Consider the following 23,115-nt stretch of genomic DNA (forward strand, 5'->3'; position numbering starts at 1 on the left):
ACAAAAATAATTAAGATAAAAGGGGAATTATTACCTAAAACCTTCAGTTTTTGACAAAATCTATTTTCTTTTTTTTTGTAGTAACACAAATACGTTTCGCGGAAGTAATACGAAAGTAGTACCCGTGGCGTCGTCGATACAAACATGAAAAAAAAAATTAACACCTTAAAAGTTCCCGAAATGTTTATATGGCCATTTTCCATACAGATAACATTTTCAAAATATTTTCACTCTTATTTAGCTATGTACCTATTTATAGGCATGAGAAATGTTATATATTTTTTTTGTTTTTTTAGAAATTATTATCGATAAATAATTTTCTGCTGGATAAAAAAAACTTTAAAATGTAATACAAGATTCCTCATAAGTTGTTATAATATAGTAGTTAAAAATATTCAAGTACATATTCATGCATTGCATGTATTTAAAGTTCAAATGTTGACAAAATTCATCAAAATCATGAACGTTTTCAAATTATTTTGTAGTAAAAAATTTATTAAATTTTTAAATTTTATAGCTAAGAGTTAAATATTAAAAATACAGTTTTTTTATAGATAATTTAATAATACTTTTTGTACTTGAAACTTTTAATGTACCTACCTATATTATTATATTCTATACACGGTTTTCGGAAATATATTACTTTAATAGAAATAATATATTATCATAAAATATACTTAGTAATATGACAGTTTGCCATCGCTTAGAAACGTTTATCATTGAATTAAAATTTAACACAACCATTACAATAACGCACACGACACCTAATCTACAGCAGAGCGGAACACCGATGCCCACCTTTTTAATATAACTTTTTTAGGGTATAATAACAAAAGTGTTGGAAAGTTGATTTCGAGTGACGTCAAATTAAAATTGGTTTTCATAGTTCTTATCGCTTCTCTAGATCTATTGGTATCTACTCTACGTTACTAAAGAAACCAAACGTAAACTGCTGAACGCACTTGTTGGCGACTGAGACAAGAAATGCGGTTGTGGCGTTTTCTTATAATAAATTATACTACAATGCTTTGAGTTTGTTGTTGTCCCAAATTGAACGTATAGATGAACACTGCATGTTGGTGATTGGTGAATGTATAATGTACACACAAAATATAATATTTATTGTATATTATTGTATAGTAATTGTATTGTATATTATTATATAGAATATGAATATAAAAACGACGACGGATGATGGTACCTATTAGTGTTTTCAATATTATTCGACGTTGAGTGGCGTTTGTAGATTTTCTTGTGATCTCGTTCGCGTCAGTGCTATATTTATGCAAGGACAAATGGGAAAATTGCACTGGGCCCACTCATAATAGGCCCACTGACTTCAGACATACAATATATTAACTTAACCTTTTTATTATATTTTGGGAAAACAAAATAGATTTGGATTTTATTTGGATATTTTGGTGGGTCATAAAGTATAATAACTTTTCTCTGAAAACTTTGCCGACAACAAAATCTAATTGCCGTTATTATCGTAATAATATTATTATTTTCGTAATATTACTACTGCCGTTGTCTTGCGTAGTTACGTGATATACGTCAGTCGTATTTATTGCATATTGTCTATTTGTCATTTGTTTATCATTTTTAATAATTTAAAAATGTCAAAATATACTTAAGTGGTTCAATGACGAGAAAATTAAAGAATAATCGATATGAAGAAACAAAAAATCTACACGATAGCTTAGATAAATGTACGTTTAGAACTAGTTTATCTACTAGAGCACAATAGAAATGTTTGTGAAAGATGATAAGCTGAAATCAAATTTGACTTAAAACATTAAACTAAAAAACATTTAGTTTGATACATAAGTGTACCACTGTACCTAATAATCAAAAATACAAATTAAAAAAAAAAATGTTTTCTTTTTAATATGTATACTTAATTAAATAAATATTAAACATTAATTAGACGCATTGAAAGTGTAAAATGTTCTTGTATATTAAATAATAAAACAATAAAATTGTATTCTCAATAATCCAACTACTCGTATATAAGCAAGTAATTACTTACAACATTAATTAAAAAAATCATGGACAATTTGGGGCCCAAAACTGTAAGTTGTACTGGACCCATAAATTGGTAAATCAAGCCCTGGTTCGCGTGCAATATTGTCGCATCGTGTGGCGTCAGATGATTTTTAAAACCATGCATTAAACATTCACGTGTATCGATAAAACATCCAATAAAAAAACTTTATAAACGTGCAGCCGCCAATGCGTAAATACCATAGATATGCCGCACTGTTCTCTTTAGGGGTTGGGAGTGGGTGTGTGGAGGGAGCTATTATTTGGGTTGTTAACACACGCTTATAATAATAATATATAAGAGTAATAAATGTATACGCATTATATCGTAACCCGAATTCTCGGAATTTGGATTCGTTATATTATATTATATGCCTATGGTTTTATGTATAGGTGCGTCGTCCGTATTTTCGAAGGTGGAGGTACGGTACCCACCCACTATACCGCCTATTGTTCGTATATACACATTCAGTGTCTCCAAGTCATCCAGACACAAGCTTACCGGTAGATGAATGATAATTATAACTATTATAGTTATATGTATATAATAATATTATAAATTATAATATACCGGTTTTTCCTTTAATAATGAATTGATACCAATTATGATTTCTATAATTTTCAAGTATATACTCAAAGAGTGAGGACCGTATTATTAAATTCTTATACCTGCTCATATTTTGTATACCATTTAAAAACTGTCCTGCGGCGATACAATAACTTCTTTTTTTCAATTAAGAATTAACTGTTTTTTTTCTGTAAATCGTTAAACAGATGATTTTTTTGAAAATTGTTTGTATCTAAATATTTTAATTCTAACTAGGGGTTTTTGATTTATTACATTTTTGTATACTATAAACTACTACAATTAGGATATAATAAAGAGCCGTGATAATAGGTTAAGAATTAAGATTATACTATCGTGTTATAAATTATGATGGCTTTAAAATTATAGTAGTTATATAATACCTAATTATATTAATCAATTAACATTAAGTAATATTTGTGATTAAATAAGTATTATATCTATGTCATATTTTTGTAATACCATTTTTTAGGACTATTTCTTTAGTAAATAAGTACATTTTAATAACTCAGAAACTACTCGTTAGAATTTCGACTTCAATACATCAAAATATAAAAAAAAATCATCATGTTATTTAACATTTTAAGTGGTTCTCCTTAAAAAAAAATATGTTAACTTACCAGTTAGTATCGTCACATGGAATAAATTACATAAAAATGTATTAAGTATTTCAAAATATGGTCCTTACTTATATTGTTAAGAATTCCAAAAATCAGCATTTGAATAAATTCATTATTAAAGGAAAAAATGGGGATGTACATGCTCGGTGAATCATCCTGTATAATATGAATTGCAGTGGCTGGCATATCTGTATAATATTCTAAACGACGGCGACAGATTCCGTCCTCGTATTATCGACAATTTGATTTACGACATTTGATGGGCCGCCGCCGCGTTTATATAACACTCGTGTATATAATAATATAGGCACGTTCGTGCTTATTATTTGATTATCTGTGTGTACAACGTTCAAAAATAAAAGATGGGTGTAGAGGATTATATTATAATTGTAGAAAATATTTAGAATATAATTATTATCGTTTGGCTCAGTGTAAATAGTACTAAATACAGTGATAATATTATTATTGAATTGATATTGATAATATTATGCGAATGCTGCGGACAGCTATATAATATTAGGTATATACGTGTAAATCGTAAATGTGTAATATGATTTCAGTATAATATTATAACATTATAGTATGTGTAGTTGTGCATTCCGTGTGCATATTATTACGTGCATATGAATGTATAATAAATATTCAATGAATTATCTATATATTATTTTCAATTAAAAACGATCGGCAAAATTATTGTTGGATGCGAATATGTAGTTTCATCTAATTTATTACTATATTGTAGATAGATCGATATTTAAATTACAGAAAACTATACTGTTAGTATTGTATGAATGAATTAACACTCGTAGGTACTTAATACATCTGTAAAAATGGATTAAAAATGTGAATATTCGGAATATTTCCTCTAGTGTTATTACACAAATTGAAACAATTTTAACCTTGTCTATAATAATTGTTAAAGAAAAATCAAACATAAATATCACTTATGCGGCTATGCATCATGTTAAATCATTGACAATTTTAACATTTTATGTCCATGTTTATGTGTATTTATGTAATGTAAACGTAAGCATAATACACAATTTAAGGGGAATAATTTTAACTACCTACGTTTGTTACAACTGATCCAAACCAATATTTGCAATTTAACTGCACTTCGTATAAATGGTTCGCTTATGATTTTTAAACGCAATCGCGCTATAGTATTTACCATAGATTAAATATTCATTGGTCGCATGCATGAAGAAAGAAGGATGGCGGTTCGTTTAAACGTTAAAAAAAAACTTAAATATAACTTCTAACGGGGCATTTTAGTGTGGTGAATAAAATTAATTTCTTTATTACCTATGGGAAAATAATAGAAACACTTGAATTACATTACAATATTGTGAAATATAAATTTTATGTATACACATCGACCCACGTCCTTCCACCGTTTGTGAACGGCCAACTACTATTTCTATATTGCACATTTAATATACTCGTTGAGAATTTATTCATGTACCTACATTATACATCAGTGATTCCCAAAATCAGGGTGATGCCGTATCACAATTTTCAAGACAAACCTTACAGGTTTTATGTTTCTAAAAAAATTTTGGATGTATATGTTCACTATTTATTTTATAATAACACAAACCTTTTTCAACTGGCTACTACTTGTATCTGAAATCACGTATCTAATATATTTTTATCCCGATAAAGCCGGGAATTGGGTGTTCGCTGCGTACTTACCAAAAACTATAAATTATTTTGAAAATTCAAATTGTTTAAAAAACAATAATATAGTTTAATACAATATTGTATTATTATTTATTGCGAAATATTTCTAAAGAAACAAAACGGTTCTCGAGACAGGTGATTCTTAACGAATACTAATAGGTATTGATGCGCAACGACAAACACCGCGGCCAAGTAGTTCTATGCATAGAAACATGTTGACCTCAGCAGTTTAACTAAAAGTGATGAAAATTTGTTCAAAACAAAATAATATGCTTATTTACATTTCATAACACATATTAAGATACTAAGTATTGGAAATGGTATACATTGTCTTTAATGATAGTAATAACGTGTTATTTTATAGTAGGAGGTACCTATGTATATTATATTGATGGTGCATGCAACTTACTGATACGCGAATATAGCCACGTAGCCTCGTAGAGTAGGTATCGACCAAAAACAAACGCATAAAAAATATTATAGAATCTTTGGGTACTTACGGGTATGTTACCTACTCCACTCAGCTTCTAATTAATACTTATTAATAACTACATTATAATTTATAATATAGGTACTATAAACTCGTAAGCATTGGTGTACTTACCTATATATAAAAAATATAAATTATCAAATATAAGGGTGCCTGTATTTTATTGGGGACTGGAGTGGACCGTGTTTTTAAAAAGTAAAAGGTTGGTAACAATTGCAGGTGTAGAGTGCGTACAGCCGTATAGGGTACTGCGGTACATAAAATAAACAACACATGTGATGACGTCTTACCCTGAGTTTAATAATTTTGTTTCCAGAAGCCAGAAGTATTTAATGTAGGTACACTGTACACATAATTATTATGAATGAATTCAGTACACAGTAGATCGAATTCGTAGCTATTCGTTTACACAATTAATTCTGAGCTTATTGATTTTATTATTTTTTCAATATTTAATATCTTTAAAAAAAATAATGACTTTTTTATGCTGATAACACTATATAATGTCTGAGGATTTTTATAATATTCCAGTCAAAAGATTTTGTTTCAAAAGCTTTTAGGTGTTTTTTCTTTCCTTCTGTATTTGAAGTTATACGTGTCAAGTGGTTACAAAAGTACACGCGAGAAATTGTACTTACGTAGCTGTTCAGTTATCTATCTTAATTCTTAAAATAGTAATTGAATAAATTCATAAATTTGTTATTGTAGTTATTACGCATTTATTGGTTGACATTTTAATTTAATTTAATTTAGAAAGCCATAGTTGTGTATATGTATATAGCTAATAGGGAATACCCAGAAGCTGATATGTATATGAGGTGTTTAATTGATGCTGTAAACTGTAGAGTATAGTTGTATTTTTTTAGAACTGGCTTGAAGTTTGGATTTATATTAAACCTTTACATTTTTGTTTGACACTTTTTTGCTACAAAAATAGTCCGGTCACAAAAGCCCTTAAGACATCACCTTTTATTGATGAATTTTATAAATCTTCTTAGTTTAGGCGATTTTGAATTCACTTGAAGCCTGATCTTAACTTTTAAACCAGTCACGATTTCGTCAACAAGGTGATATTAAAATCATCTTGTGAATGCCTATAATATATTCATACTATAGATTAATTTATATCATCGATCTTTTGAAATAATATTCTATTAAATATAATAAGCAATACTTATACAATATTCAGTCATACTAAGTTCTTGACAAGATAGTATCTATCGTACATTCGTACACAATATAATACATACCTTAAAGTATACATAAGTCACACATTTTATTATTGTGTACCTAATAGAAGGTTCAAACATATTTCAACTAAATTCATTATTGATAATTATTTAAGAATATTTTAAATTATTACTTACTATTACTAATTAGTATGAAATACGAATTATATAACATACTAGGATTGTAAATAATGAGTCCCCAATGTTTTTTGATTTTTTTGTCTTTATAAGAAACACTTTTTTCATGGTGTTTATCAAATAAAATAATATGTAGGTATATTGAAATGGATATAATCTTTTGTAAATACATTTTTCGTTTTTTTAAGGAAGATTTTAAGAAATAATTAAATGCTTGGTTGGTTGCATAACATACGTTAATTAATTTCGTATTCCTTATAAATAATAGTTATATCATAAATGGCCAATGAAGTCATGAATGAAAATAAATATTACATCATACGTATAATGAAATTATAACGCTAAAGGTAAATTAATTTGGTTAATGTGGCCGATACATTATGCTTATATTCTGAAATGGAATCAATAACTTATTTACACGGTAACTTACGAATAAACTACAAATTATTGAACGCTCGTGCAACAGTATTATACTTATTGCGTATATTAACTACATTGTCCTGATAGACCTTTATTGAATGTTTGTGTATACAACCTGCAATCGTTCTTATTGTCGTTTGTATTTTTATATTAAAATATCGCCAGGCATATCTGATATTTGTAGTATTTAATTATGTATGAACAATTATGCTGTAGCCGCCGCTTATATTATAGCAGTATATTGCTGCTCGGGTTGTCAACAATTTAATATGTACTTATAAAACCAAAACTGTATATTGTTCAGATACTTCTGACGTGTGTATTTGTGTATTGTATGGTTAGGTTATTTGTATCAATTCATTGCATAAAACATTATAAAACCGTACATTGACATACAGGCGATATAGGTTGGTCTATCTATAAAGAAGTACGCTAAACGTAGCAAAAAAACACAAAACCGATATTGGCGTTCGGTTCGCTAGTCTATAACATTGTTTTCTTTTTTTGTCGTAACGCAATATTACTCGTAATATAAATATGTACGTCGCCCGAAGAAACATGCGGGACCGTCGCTCCGCGTATTTTCGTCGTCGATCCAGAATCGAGCGTGCGAACCTAATTCGACTCGGTCGGGGTGTGTCGTTTGGAGATGACGAGAGAGAGAAAAATTGAAAAAAAACCTCAAACGATTTAAATGATTTCGGGTGGGGTAACTACTTCAGTCTGTCGACGATGACTTACAAGTTTTAAAGATTATATATTATTATTATTATTATTATTATATAGACGCACGTGCTGGTCGCACAATATAAAAATTATCGCATTATTTTTATGTGTACCTATATTGTATATTATATTATATGAAAAAAACCTAAATGTTGTTTCGCAGACCGGAGCACCATCGTCGGCGGTTCAAACGGCAACGGCATAACAGCAGCGGCCACCGCCACGGCCACCGGGTTCGAGATGTATTCATTTTTCGCCAGCACGGCGACCGCCGCCTCGGGCACCGGAACCATTTCGGTGGCGCCCTCGTGCGGCGGCGCCCCGCTGCCGCCGCATTCTGTCGGCGCGCAGGCGCACTTTACCGGCATCCAGTCGGCCGCTGCCGTCACGCACCAGCAGCAGCACCAACAACAACAACACCACCTCCACCACCACCTCCTCCCACTACACCATCTCAATCAGCAGCAACAGCAACAGCAGCAGCAGCAGCAGCAACAACAACAACACCAGCAGCAGCAGTCGGTCTCCGCGGCCATCAATTGTTCCGTGGTGCGCGCTATCGCCGCCGCTTCGTCGACGCAGCCGTCGATCGTAGCCGTTTCGTCCGCACAACAATCATCGACCGTTGTCGCCGGGACGTCCGCCGCTGGCAAAAGTAATTTCATTTCGATTTTGTTCAGTTTTTTTTCTTCTCCTTCCGCTACGCCTCACATTTTTATTCAATTTTTTTGGAATAACGGATTTTGTGGTTTTAAAATAAAAATTCAAAAAAATACCAACGACGCAAGTAAGCCGAAATTGGGTTTTTAGTTTTTTTTAAAAATAATTTTTCTATAATATATCGTTGCGCTCGGATGCCTGCGGTGTAAAAGAATAAAATATAGGCTTCTAACGTGTGCGCGATGCGTACATGAAAAATACGGACGGACAAAATGGCTGACACAGACTTTTGTGCCGTCGCCGCCCCACCGGTGTGTGTCACGTTTGCCCCTCGTGGTGTGCGCCCTTCTTTGGGCTCGCTCCTCTTAAACGGACCGTTAACATAATAATAATAATAATTCGTTGTCGTAGTCGTCGTCGTCTCGTTTTACAACCATTAAGGGTATAATACGTTATAACTTAACGTACCTTTCTATGCGTTTATTTAATTATTTTTTTTCAACACGGTATTCAAAACGTCGCCTTGTCCTCGAGAACGGACTACAAAATTATATCTATCAATAAATTCATTAAAGCTCGTTTTACGACAAGAGAAAAATATTCTAAATCCGCGGTTTAAATACGGCCTACGTCGTTGTATGATATGGGGGAGGGGGGTATATATTATCCAAAAATCACCTGGCAGGGCGTGCTTGACACCACAAGAGATACGAATTAACGACTACTTTACGTCTATATATATATATATATATATATATATTATGTATGGTGACTAGACGCAATTTTTTTGTTGCATTGTCCTAATGTCCTTAACATTATACTAAGTACATGGAATTTTATCTTTTTTTTCTGGAAAATATAAGATACAGATATATATAGTACCAATTATTTTTCATAATATAATTATTCGTTTACATTTTGTGGTTTGACCTAATATAGTATTTACTATTTAGTACCACATGTCCACATAATGTTTTTCTACCATAGTATGAATGAACTGTTGTACGTTATAAAATATGTATACCTATGCAGTTTAGGTTATATATTTATAATCATTATACGAACCTTAGCGCATTATATAAACAAACCAATAATTGGTTGCATCCTATCAAATATTAACGTATAATTAGGTAGCAGATAGTACTAGTAGTAATATTTACTATTAGATTTAAATACTTATATTTTTCAATAATCACACATTCTGAATATTACTGATATTTTGAGTGTATTTAGTTTCAAAGTGGTTATCGGATAAATACACGCCTATAATAAGTTGAATACTTGTATTGCGGGATTATATTATAATATAAAATATTTAGTTTTACTAGTGGATATAAATCGAAACAATACAAAGGGTTCTTGGGTAAAAAAAAATACTTTAATTTTCATATGACCTATATGAAACATGGTATATAAAAGCAAAATAATTAACGTAGTTTACACGTTGGCCAAACCTCTTAAATAAGGCTTTAATTTTGGTAGAGGGGCCAAATTATAAAACTTAATTTTTTTTAGAATTTTATATCTAGTCCCCATCTACTTAAAATGCATACGTATTTATTATTATGTTGACGGGTTGTACCGAAATCCGTCGTCGTAGCGGTCTTTCGGCGGAGTTCACTCGATGGAAAAGCGTATAGCGTTCCAGTACCCTAAGGCGTGCCGCCACGGTGGTTTAATATAACGCCACCGCCAGATTCTGTTCTATTTTAGGGTCGGTCCCCAACGTCGCAATGCTCGGTGAGAAAAATCAATAGCCGTCCTTGAATTTGAAAAGTCCACGTATATATAGGTGCTCGACGAAAATCAAGGTTATATGCCATTTTATCCGTATGATATATTTTTTGTTTAATATGACTGTGTATAGGTACTCGTTTCGGCCATAATTTACTATATATAGACATATTACATATTATATGTATCTAATACCTATACAATTGATACGCGTATACCTCCTAGTTGATAGTTTTGTAGGGAATTCGCGTCGAATACGTATAATAATTATTATTATTATTAGTCATTCGTTCGAGGGTTAAATTTCCGATTACTTTTCGTTCGCTCGCGGTTTCAAAAGGGTAATTGGTGTACGCCTGGTATTATAAAACCCGCTGCTCTACTACATATATACTCGCATGTCGAGATAAATATATATGTTTATGAATTTCCATTAGTTTCATTTGAATATGATACTATAATGTATAATTACCTCCAAAACTTTCAATTTATATACTTCTGTATTTCCAATGTCCAACATTTCTGTGTATTATCATAATTTTGTGGTAGTATTGAACAATTGAAAAGCAGATTATTATTTTTATTTAAAATTACTACGCGCGATGGATCAACAACATGATATTATTTTGATTATAAATTGTAAATATGAGTATTTTAAAAATTATTTATTTATTTTAGAATAATGAAACGGGAAGTACAACTTTTGGATTAACAACAAAATACGTTGTGAAAATAATTTTCACAATTATGATTTTCATAGAATTTTTATAATCGTCGGCGGTCGCTTTTTAATTTATACATGCAAATATTATTATAATAGTCATCACAATATTATCACTTTGTAATATCAACATTTTGGTGCAATTATTATAAACGTTTAGTTGAAAATAAAAATGATTACTTTTCTAGATGTATGTTATTATACCGTTGATTAGAATTATATAATAATGTTTCTGGGATCATTTTGCCATCAGACCATTTCATTAAAATATATTAATGACTATACAAGCGTGCGTATATTACAGTACCTATATAACGCAACTCTTAATCCACTTTGTGACTTAAAGCATCTTATACGCGTTTCAGAATGAAAATACCGTACGGTAATAGGTACGTGAACTATCGTCTGTATAGGATTTCACACTTACAGTTTTATTATGATTGTTGACCTTTGATTCCAATTTTTTTTTATTTCTACGGGACCATGTATGGTTAACAACGTGCACAAAACCATAGAAACGTTCAGTGCGACTCTAGCGTACGAGCAGGGTTGGTAGCTCCGGGACACCCGCCTCCCACTACCAAATGTTTGGGTCCTCACATGCAGTTAAATGTCATTTGACGTGTCATTTCGATAAGTAAAGTAAAGGATTATTAGTCGATCGAAATAATGAAAATATTCACTAGTTTTATTTATACACATATTATACACATCGTTAAAATAATCTCGTTTTTCAAACTTATCTGCAGTTATTATTTTTTTTTGTAATACCAACTTAAATTACTAAAGTATAGTTAATAATATACTATAAGATATTGTAAAATATATCATAATATAGGTATTCAACATAAAGTTCATATTATTTTGTTTAAATAATAAATACAATATTTATTTTTTTTATATTAAAATATTTTGTATTGCAAGGAAAAAAATGGGAAATTATAAGATTTTAGGTTGTGCCTATAACTTGCTTATATATATTTATGCCCGTACGAAATTTTAGCTCTATAAAATAAAATTATGTATAACTATAGTAGAACCTCCAACCGCCCTTGGAAAAGACATGGGTTTACAGTTCGCCGTTGTCTGTTGTGTCGTTACTCGTGTGTGCCTTTTATCGTATTCCATATTGTCCATTGTAATCATGGTATTATATTATTCACTAACCATGATCTTCCGGAAAATATCTAGAGTTGAGCACCACACAGCAGACGACGCAGCTGCAGTGTACACGGTTTTAATGCGTATAATATATAACCAGCTTAGTCAGAGGTTTTTTTTTATTCTGAGTCTTTTCTCGCAAACAATATTAATTAAATTCATTGTGTCGGGCGGGCACGTTGAACAAACCGCCGTGTGTTATTGTCTATAATATAATCGTTCGTCAATCGAATTCATAATCATAATTATAATAATGTTTGTACACACGAATTTTTGTGTCGTTCCATTTTTTTAATGATACAAATATTCCTCAGCGACGGTGAAAATATACATTAAATACACTGCGAGCGCGCGCGTACTGTTTTTCGGCTAGTTTATCGCCAAGTCCGCACATACCTTAAGGTATACCGTATACATACCTACATAATAATATAATTTATAATATCATAGGGCATAGGCACCTACCGCACAACTGCATAGTTTACGCGATTATCAGCTGAACCATTCGATCGTATAATATATTATATTATTATTATACAACACTCGCACGCGATTTTATGTTTACCTAAGGACGCGCTAAATCTTTTTTTCGGTACGGCCACGGTGACTGTTCACGGCAGATAATAAAATGTGTGATATAATCAAGGCTGGGCAAGTTAATGATTTTTTTTAACTCAGTTAAGTTAATATGCACCAATAACAAAAAGTTAAAAGTTAATAACACTTTTTGTTAACTTTTTATGAAGTTAAAAAAAAGTTAAATTGTTTATACAACGCTAGCGTACTTAATTTTTTTCCAACCCGAAACTAAATTATATGATATAGTGTTAATACTTCATACAGTATTTCCATATAAGTTCGATTCAAATAATATAAATTTTCAACTTTAAACAATTTACGATACAATTTTTTTAACATGAAAACAAAATAGACTGAAATAGTAAAATATTATAAAATTAAAAACAAAATTAATTTACTTAATTTACTTCTTAAAATGAAAAATTAACTCGTTAATTAAGAAAGAAATTTAACAAATTAACAGTTAAGTTAATGAAAAGCCAAAAGTAACTAGTTAAGTTAAAAAGTTAAAATTAAATTAACTTTTTAACTTAACTTTAACTTTTTAACTCGTTAAGCCCAGCCTTGGATATAATAATAATAATATTACTGTCGCTCGTGTTAATATCATTACATTACGACTGCGTAGTGCGCACTACGTATATTTAGTTTCTTGGAACATTATACTGTTGTTGATATTTTCATTTTTTTTTTTATCACAGTAGTTGTACAATTTTTACGATAACAAATATCCAATATTTTGCTGAACAATGATGATATTCGTGTTTTTTACCGGGTGCTTAAACAATAATAAACGAAATCGGATCTCCATGTACAAACTATACGCTCTGCAAATGTGCTATTATTATTTTTACTATTTATTTCTACGCACTTTACTCAGATAAATGCACACACGCCGTACGCATATAGTGTGGGAAGCCGCGGGATTAAGCATTAAACTTTTAACTTTGAAACCTATATATTGGTTTATTCGACTCAGTCGCTTATGTGGCTCTTAAATGCTTTTAACTATTTATTTTTATCAGCAAAACATTTAAAAAAAACCATACCTTGGTACTGGCTACCATGATGATTCGACTACTACAGAATTACCTTTCTAATCTATATAATATAGTATACTTCATTCATTCCGATTCTGCTCGAGAATATAAATTTAAAAATATTCAAAGCGTTTTATTTTCCGAGATTATAATTCTCTGCAAAAGTATAAATTAATAACTATTAATTTTAATACACTTTTTTAATCGTATAATTTTATTGTAGAAATAATACCTATACTTAGGTTATGGTTCAGTAACGTCATGTTGAACGGTTCATCTATGTCATAGATTCTATGATACACTTCAAATTAGTTCAAAATATTATGGTAATGAAATATACTACAGTTTTTTTTTCATTTGGTATTCGTTGTTACAACTTGTTTTTAAACTGTTCATATTTAATACAATGATTTATAAACATTTTTTAAGCCCCAGTTACTAAAAACTTTAATATAGTACATAGTACCTACCCACACACTCAGTACTTACATCTTTAACTTACATTATTTATGTGTATATATTATTACAAAATATTATAGTTTATTAATCATATTTGCAGTTAACGTGCATAAATGTATAATCAGAAAAATGAAAATTACTATTTGGCATTTAACAGTTTTACTTAATTACGTACCTAGGTACACTGAAAAAAATTATCAAGAAATATGAGCAATATAAATATTCAAATATAGGTATATACATTTTATATCATTACTTACAGTTAATAGGTTTAATTAATTTTTATCTACGAAACTCGCATACATATGCAATAATATTGTATACTAGTATAATATTCAGTGGTGCAACTTACAGCGGTCGATACTTAATTCCAATATAATGTTTAAGAGGACGTGATACCCGCATGTGTTGTCTCCGTCCTACAAGTGCGTAACATAGAAATTGTACGCTCAGCAGAATAAGTGTAGCTCAGTTAGTTTAAAAATTAGAGTAAATTGATCTCTTAAAAAATCTAAAAGTAAAGATCACTATCTAGGCAACCTCGTGGGCTTTTTATTATATTTTAATTTTAAATCGAGTTATGAATAATATAAGATTTTAAATTTAAAGCGAATTATGAGTATTTTAAAATTGTAAATAGTTTGTAGATCTTAAAATACTCATAACTCGCTTTAAATTTAAAATACAATAAAAACCCCATGGGGTGGCTAGATAATAATCTTAACTTTTGATTTTATAAAAGGTCAATTCACTCTAATTTTTAAATTAACGGAGCTAAACGTGTTCTGTTGAGCGTATAATTTGCCATGTTACGCATTTGTAAGACGGAGATAACACATGCGGGTATCACGTCCTCTTAATGTTTAAGTGCGTGTAAACATTGTTGATATCGAATCCATTTCGAACCGCCAAGACGGATCGGATATCTCTACGTGTTTAAGTTACATTAACACGGACCAAGTAACATTAAACACGAATAACGTACAAATTCCAGAGGTGGATAGAATTTTCAATTTCAAAATTAAATTACCCGTATCGGAATCCTACAGCAAACAATAATACGAATAATTACTGTGCCGCTCATTAATATAATGGCGACCACTGCAGCTGTAATCGTTTCAATAATATCATTGATTATAAATACTATCCACAGTTAACGACCTTTTTCTTTTCGTATAATTTTTATTGTATAAAAATGTATCGCGTGAAGTAGATGATGTGCAAGTAAAGTATCTTGGCTGATGTTTGTATAAAAATAAATAAGTAAATATTGTGTACACTATGGTAGTGTGGTGTGTTCTATTTATAACAATATTCACGGTCGCTGAGGGTCATGGAAATCGCAGTGGCAGTCGGGAAATCGGGTCCGAGAACGAGTTGTGGCGCGTAATCTAATAGTAGAGGTACCTATTATAGTTGTCTGTTCCCAGCAACGTGTGACAACAATAGTAGTTAAAAATTTAGGTATATATTACGTATCATAATAATAATATGTACTACCACTATTGTTCTTACATATTTTTATATATTAATTTACTAGTAAAATTATATAAAGCCGTATACCGCTTTTAACTGCAATTTGCTTTATTTATGATTATTTTATTATGTATTATTTTAATTTTTCCGAATAATATTGTTGTATAATATTATTATTACGGAAAGTTAAATAACGTAATGTAAAAATGTAATAAAAAATACACCTTGATATTTTATATTATTTTGTTAGCAAATTAATATTTAATTATTTAAAAATATGAAAAATACTGGTAGTGTACATAATGAGCATTTATAATCAATTTTAGTCGTTGTACAATGTACATATATGGAAAAATAATATTGTATAAATCTCACCACCAAACTTATTTATCTTTATCTGTTTAAGCAGAAATGTAAATTGAACATAAAACAATTAGCAATCGCCCCTGCCACTGAAGTTAATAGAAGTTCTATATAAATTATAATAATAATAATAATAATAATAATAATAATAATAATAACAACAGTAATAGCGCGATTGCGACAAATGGCAAAACAAGTATACGAGCATTTGTTGTATAGTCTAGTCGTATTGTTCGTATACCGTGGCAAAACTACCGAAACCTTCCAATGCTTTTTCAATTTTCAATTGTCTGGTTGTGTGCTTGAAAAAAACATTGTTTATTTAAATTGAACATAATACAATTATTATTCTCAAGCCACTCGAACATAATTATTGCCTATAATATAGTATTATAATATACATTCCTTGTAACAGGTGCATAAAATAATCTCCCATTTTGTTATCAATAATCATTATTAACCGTGTACTAAATAAAATATATTATTTTACAATTGCGAATAGAGAAAAAATAAAATATACCAGAAAAATTTGAAGACAAAAAGTAATATTTGTATAATTAGTGTAATAGTCTAATAAATTGCTAATTGATAGTACCTACCTATATTGTTATATTATTTTATATTGGGTATGATAAAAACTATAAATTAAGCAGAGGGGAAAACATTATTTTTCAACACAATATTATGTCCGTTTGCCGACGTTGAGCTGCAACAAGTCCGCTATTGGGGGGTTTCGCCGTTTATGCTTTGTAAAGTGCGAGTGTATCATTTGTCGTGTATACAAAAGTACGTATCGTACTCAATACAGTATACACATTACAGTAACTATGATAATATGTCTATATAAGCATATGGAGTGTATGATATTTTAGCAGACGACGAAAACTGTACGCTCGTGTGCTTGCGTGCGTCGCGTCGAGGTCATTCCGGCGGACCGATGTTGATAAGCCTGTGCCAAAACGTAATTTAACACTGTTTTTATTCGCCCCCTTTTCGCGATTTTATTCCCTCTTCTCCACCCCGCGGATGAGATCCGTCCTACCACGCCACCGCCACCGCTTTCTCGTCAAACTCCGGCGCCGTCGTTCGTTACTTCGTATTATTTACGTCTCACTCGTCGATTGTGCAGCGCGTTATCTGCGAGGCTGTACGTGTACCTGCATGTCGGCGCGTGCGATTGTGTCTCGCGAACCACGATTGGTTTCGTGACAATAATAAAACAATAATCGCGACTGAATAACGTAGGTACCAACGCATATTATTATGGTGTTTACGACTCGACTATAAAAATCGGAATTGGGTTATCTGTGTTATTAAATTTTTTGATAAAATAAACCCAAATAATGTTATTATTATCTTAAATTCTTACACATTACTATTTAGTATTTTGTACGTGTCTCGTCACTCGTCAGCGATCGTAAGGCGGGGGATGGGGTGGTTGTAAGTTCCCCGGTTGAAGATAACAGTGTAAATATTGATGTACTGCAACCACAGATTATAATATTATAATCTATATGCTGCAACCATGATGTTGAAAAATAAAATATTAACAATACCTAATCGCTATTGTAGCTTTTTACGAATTTTGATTGTCCTATGTTCCGTTCCGTTCCGTTTCTGTAAAATATTATTCTCTGTAGCTAAATTTATTATTTTCATTAGTATGCGGTTTAAATATTTTTGTTTTTAGGTATGGGACAACATCCCTTCTAAATCCCCCCCCCCTGAAAATATAAAACGTAAAATGCTCTCCTTATAGGCACATGAGCAAATATTTCACTTGGTTTGGTTATACTTCCAATAACAGAAAATTAAATAATAAAAATTTTAAGTATTTTATTATCTATGCTGCTAGAGAGTCGCTGTCTTCTACAACAAAGCATTATATAGTGTGTATTTTTGCGAGGCAAATATAGTTTCCATAAGTATACCGTATACCAATATTGGTGCGAGCTTAGGAAATACTTCAGTCGTACGTGTTGCCAGAAATATATATATATTTATTTTATAATTTATATACACCGAATACTTTATCAATAAAAATAAGAAATTGGTTTGCCAATTTTTCTCTTCAAAATAAGTCATCGTATAGATATTGGACATACATTATTACATTTCTGTGAAATTTACTTCTTATGTATGGAATGACGACCCGTCAAGTGTAATCATTTCCATGGATGAACACTTGTTAAATATTAAAAAAATGATCCAATAGGTACAGTCTTTTAGATGTTTTGAAATTTAATATTTTTTATAAATTGAGAAAAAAAAATCAAAATTGCAAATGTGTTTAGTAATATTATACTCAGAGGTCTGAAAAGGTAAGTAAAAGTACAGTAATTTATTACCCCCGAAGCCATCTACTGATGACGTTTCGATCAATCCTACAAAATGTGAAAGATGTTTGTATTTTGAAGGATTCGAGTTCTGGAATTCCAATAGAAGATAAGAAGTCCATTAGATTTTTAAGAGAAATAAATGAGAGAATGTCATAGACTTACGACAAATGCTAAACCCGTTATAAATTGTATTTAAAATATAACAATCTAAAAATATCTTCAAATATATACCTAGTTAAAGATGAATTATATTTGTATTTATTATTTAAAATATTTTTGAATAATGAAATTTCAAACATTCGATGTTATCTACATTTTAAAAATGTATAAACATTATTTGGATTTACTCCACGTATAATATAACATGCATGACATCGAAGTGGTTAAAAAGTATATATATTTTTTCAAATAGCAAGTTTCTAATTGTGTATTTAATATACTAAGTGATGATTATTATAGTTTGGTAATTACTTATATTAGTTACTTTTAATATTACATTTTTATTAGATTTTTAATGTTTTATATTAAAAATATATGTAAGTACCTAATACCTATATATAGCTTTGTGGTTATTCTTTTAAATGTTTACGGTTCATCAAATTAAATTATGTTTTCAACAATTGTATCCCTTTAAAATAAAATTATCTTATTTTTTCTCATTTAAAAATAATTAAATATTTTATAAGTTTAATTTAAATATTTGCAATATAAAATCAATAGGTACTATACAAAAAAAAAAAAATTGTAATAGAGAACTCAAAACATTGTGTATAAAAACCAAACATTCTCGTTTCTCGACAAATTGTGTAAATAATTTGACGAATTTACATTTATGTAGATACAGTGCACAGCAGCTGTTAATTAAATTTAAAAGCGATAATTATGGTATTCATGAATAATGATTCATTAGTTCATCTTTACATTACATTCACAGATCTTCAGTTGCATTAGAGTAAACAGTAAATTAATATTTTGGTTACAGTGAAAGAAATGCCGAAATTGGTGAAACTTGCGCCCAATGGATCGGCGGACCGGTCGCCACTACTAGAGTCCAAAAAGCGAAAAAGGCCGATTGGGAAAAGCCACGCTTTGATCACCAGTAAACCATTGACAATAGGTAAGAATATATTTCTTGAAGTTATAACGATAATGTAATATTATACCTGTACGGCTGCAGCAGTGGCGTATTTAGGTTCTTGTCTTGGGGGAAGAGGGGGATATGATTTTATCCAGTAGCCCCGCATTTAAAGTTAGAGGCTTTAAGTTAAGACTCCGAAAATTTTTCGGCTAAATTGTATATAATATTATATACGGTGATCCTCTTGATCCTCCCCCCGTAAATACGCCATGGGCTACAGTAGGTATTATTATTAATACATTTAAAATAATAAGATCGTAATAAAATACCACAATTGTACAATATTGAAATAGGGTCTATTATGAAACACGGTTACAAATATGTTTTTGATGACATCTGCTACTATTTAATATTTTAAAGAAAAAAACATTTTGTAAACGTCATGGTAAAAACACTTTTATAGTTTTGCTTATTTAAAGTTCATATACTGTACAACAATGCTAGTATACTGATGTGTTAATGTGTCGCTGGTTTCAATGATTTTTTAAAAATATTTTTTTTATTATATGCTTATTGGACTAGGCGTTTAGGTTGTACAAAATCTTTCTATTATAAACGTATATTATTTTCATTTTGCTTTTTGTAATGTAAATTATGTAAATGTAGTCACTTTGACTTTTTTATGATTTCGTGATTTGAGTATTATAACGTCACCCAAGACGTATATTATATCTTTCATGCTTATTATAATGCAGTCACCCTCGTCGAGAGAGATGACATTTCCGGACAACACTGTACATTGAATAATCGACAGTAATGCAATGAGTTTTAATATTATTATTTATTATCTTACTTTTCCATTGTATACAAATTATTATAACAATAAAACGATACATTGTCTTATTGTTGTTAAAAAATATAGATAATAATATATTGAATTTTAAACTCATAAATTAATCATTGTAAGTATTAATGTTCTTGTCGGTCTACGAAAAACTTACATTTTCATTCAAATATGTATAATTACACAATTTAAATGCAGAAATAATTTTAACAAAAAAACATTCGCGAAAGCGGATTACGTTCCAATTGATTTGGCACACCAAAGTATTAAAAAGAAAATAACCACACAGATTGTATACTTGCACTCTACAGTCTACAGTGAACAACATTAAAACTTACCAAAAGTAATATTATTACGCTAAATATAATATGTATACAAATACATACAAGCTAAAAGTACGTTCGTACTTACATTAAAATCCTTTTTTTTGATACCTTGCATTGTACATAAGTTGTACAGTATTCTCTTTCTTTTATATATTTTGTATGTCAAGATAATATACAATTCATTGAATAATAGGTATTATCGTTTTATGTAAATAATTCACAAATCATAATTAAGTAATCTTTTAAAGCTATTCTCCATGTCTCTTTGAAATATTTCAGTCTTTCCGAAAAATAATAATGAATAAATATGAATATAAAAATTTGTGTTTAGCATATGAATGTATACAGAATTATAACTAAGATTAGTAGTATTTTGATAAGTTCAACCCATTTAGCTATAAAAATGTTATAATACCTAACATTTATGTATAATATTAATATGTGCACAGTTTTCTTTTTTTGACGGGTAATTTTTGCTGTACATAATTCCCATGTTGATTTTTCCTAAATATTTCCTAGACAGTAATCAATAGGGAGCAGTGCGTTTGTGTGTTATAAACTGTATGTTGTGGGTTGTATGTTATGGGTCGGGTGCGTGGTGAGAATTAATGCGGATAACGGATTTCAATCTTGTTTTTAGCATCATCAATTTAACCGCGGAAGTTCATAGTACAATGGAAACCGGATAGATTTATTCCCCAATAATTTATTAGCTTATACATAGGTTGTTATTTTGGTAAACACTGAAAGAGAACAGTAATAATATGCAAATAATGGTGTTATTCCAACAATTTAGTTTTATTATACGTGTTATTTCTAATATTTACTTATATTATATTATAGGTACACATAAAAGTATAGTTGTTTTAGTTTTGGCGATAATTGTAATTCAGTATTTGATTTGTTCTTCCAATGTAGTTGCTCCCACTCCGATTGCAACAACCCGAAACGAAGACTCTGTTAATTCGACCAAATATACAACGTATGCGTCGCAGAACAATCCGTCACTGGTTTTGAAGAAAAAAGATTCCACTGTCCAATGCAGTCAAACGACAACCATCAAAAGTACGCAACTAAGTTATTATTTTACCGTAAACCCATCATATTATATAAGTACCCTTCCCACTCCGTATACATGTTCTTATAAACGTAATTCGATTTAGCTGGCGTCAGTGGAAATATACCGGTGGGCATAGCTGTTGCCAGACAAAGGTATACTCAAAGTTCTTCCAACACGGAGGTTCAAAGGCAACGAGAGACCACTACGACGGTATCGATGCCCGAAGTCGTTCATCAGTCACCGATGCAGACAATGGGTAAACAGACGCATTTCACATTATTATAAAAAACTGTATCATCATTTATCAGTGGCGTGTTTAGTCAGGAATTTTTAGTCTAGACGGTATGTGGTCACTGTGCCCTACAACAAACTAATATTCGATTAAAAAAAAAAAAAAAAATACGTAATATTGAGTATACTTAATAGTTATATTATTACTATAGTTCAATGTTTATAGTATTTCGACCGTTTCAACTATCAATTAAGTTGCTCATATAAAACCAATTAGTAATAAATATATACCACTGCGTCTGGATGATATAGCTACACGATTTGTGTTAAATGTATGATAACTCGGTGTATGTCCATTAGTTTTGTCCTATAACGATTGTTCCATGACGACTGGGTCAACAGCAGGTATTAACCGATGGCCATCGTCTGGGAGCTGCAATATTCCTCAAAACACTATCGGAAGTCAATGGAGTTTTCAAAACACTACGTTAAGAGGTAGATAATAGATACTCTAAACAATATTGTTTGATTTTGTTTATACTCTATCATACTAGAAAAGTTTTTAATTCATATTAAATTGATGTCTAAACGATTTTTCTCTCTTCCAATATTATATTATTTTTATAGATAATTTAAAAGTGTCTCATATGTATTTTTTTTTTATGTGAAGCTCCTGCTTTGGAACAGCAGACCGTGCAGCCAGTTGGATATCAACTAGTCCAAGACCAATCTGGCCAATATTTTCTTTTGCCTCAAAACTCTATTGCCGGTTAGTAAAAACAAATAATCAGAAATGTAGATATTTTCAACTCATGTTATTTATTAATTGTTATACCTATATAGAACTATTGTATTTTATTAACTTAAATATTATTATGTAGGTTTAATGACTATGCCATATGATTATTGCAAGTCTGAAACACAGAATCACCATCAACCCAATCAAGGTTATACTCTGATCCAACAACCACAGCAACAGATGGCTACTATATCACCTATCATAAACCACCATCCACAGTATACGTCTATTGCAAGTTCGGGTAAATATTATTATTTTTACTTAATAACTGTTTCTCCGATTTTTAATTCACTTGTTATGATTTAAT

General features: G+C 30.4%; 1 protein-coding gene across 1 annotated transcript in view; it reads left to right on the top strand.

Moving 5' to 3' along the window:
* LOC132938447 (uncharacterized) overlaps window positions 1-23,115 on the top strand; it is a 61,206-nt gene that overhangs the window by 31,440 nt on the left and 6,651 nt on the right. Inside the window, 7 exon segments of the mRNA XM_061005283.1 lie at window positions 8,102-8,593; window positions 19,453-19,587; window positions 21,637-21,783; window positions 21,882-22,034; window positions 22,370-22,504; window positions 22,680-22,778; window positions 22,891-23,049. Coding sequence (XP_060861266.1) covers window positions 8,102-8,593; window positions 19,453-19,587; window positions 21,637-21,783; window positions 21,882-22,034; window positions 22,370-22,504; window positions 22,680-22,778; window positions 22,891-23,049 — 1,320 coding nt within the window.

Source organism: Metopolophium dirhodum, chromosome 2 (genome assembly GCF_019925205.1).
Source record: "Metopolophium dirhodum isolate CAU chromosome 2, ASM1992520v1, whole genome shotgun sequence".
Lineage (NCBI taxonomy): Eukaryota > Metazoa > Arthropoda > Insecta > Hemiptera > Aphididae > Metopolophium > Metopolophium dirhodum.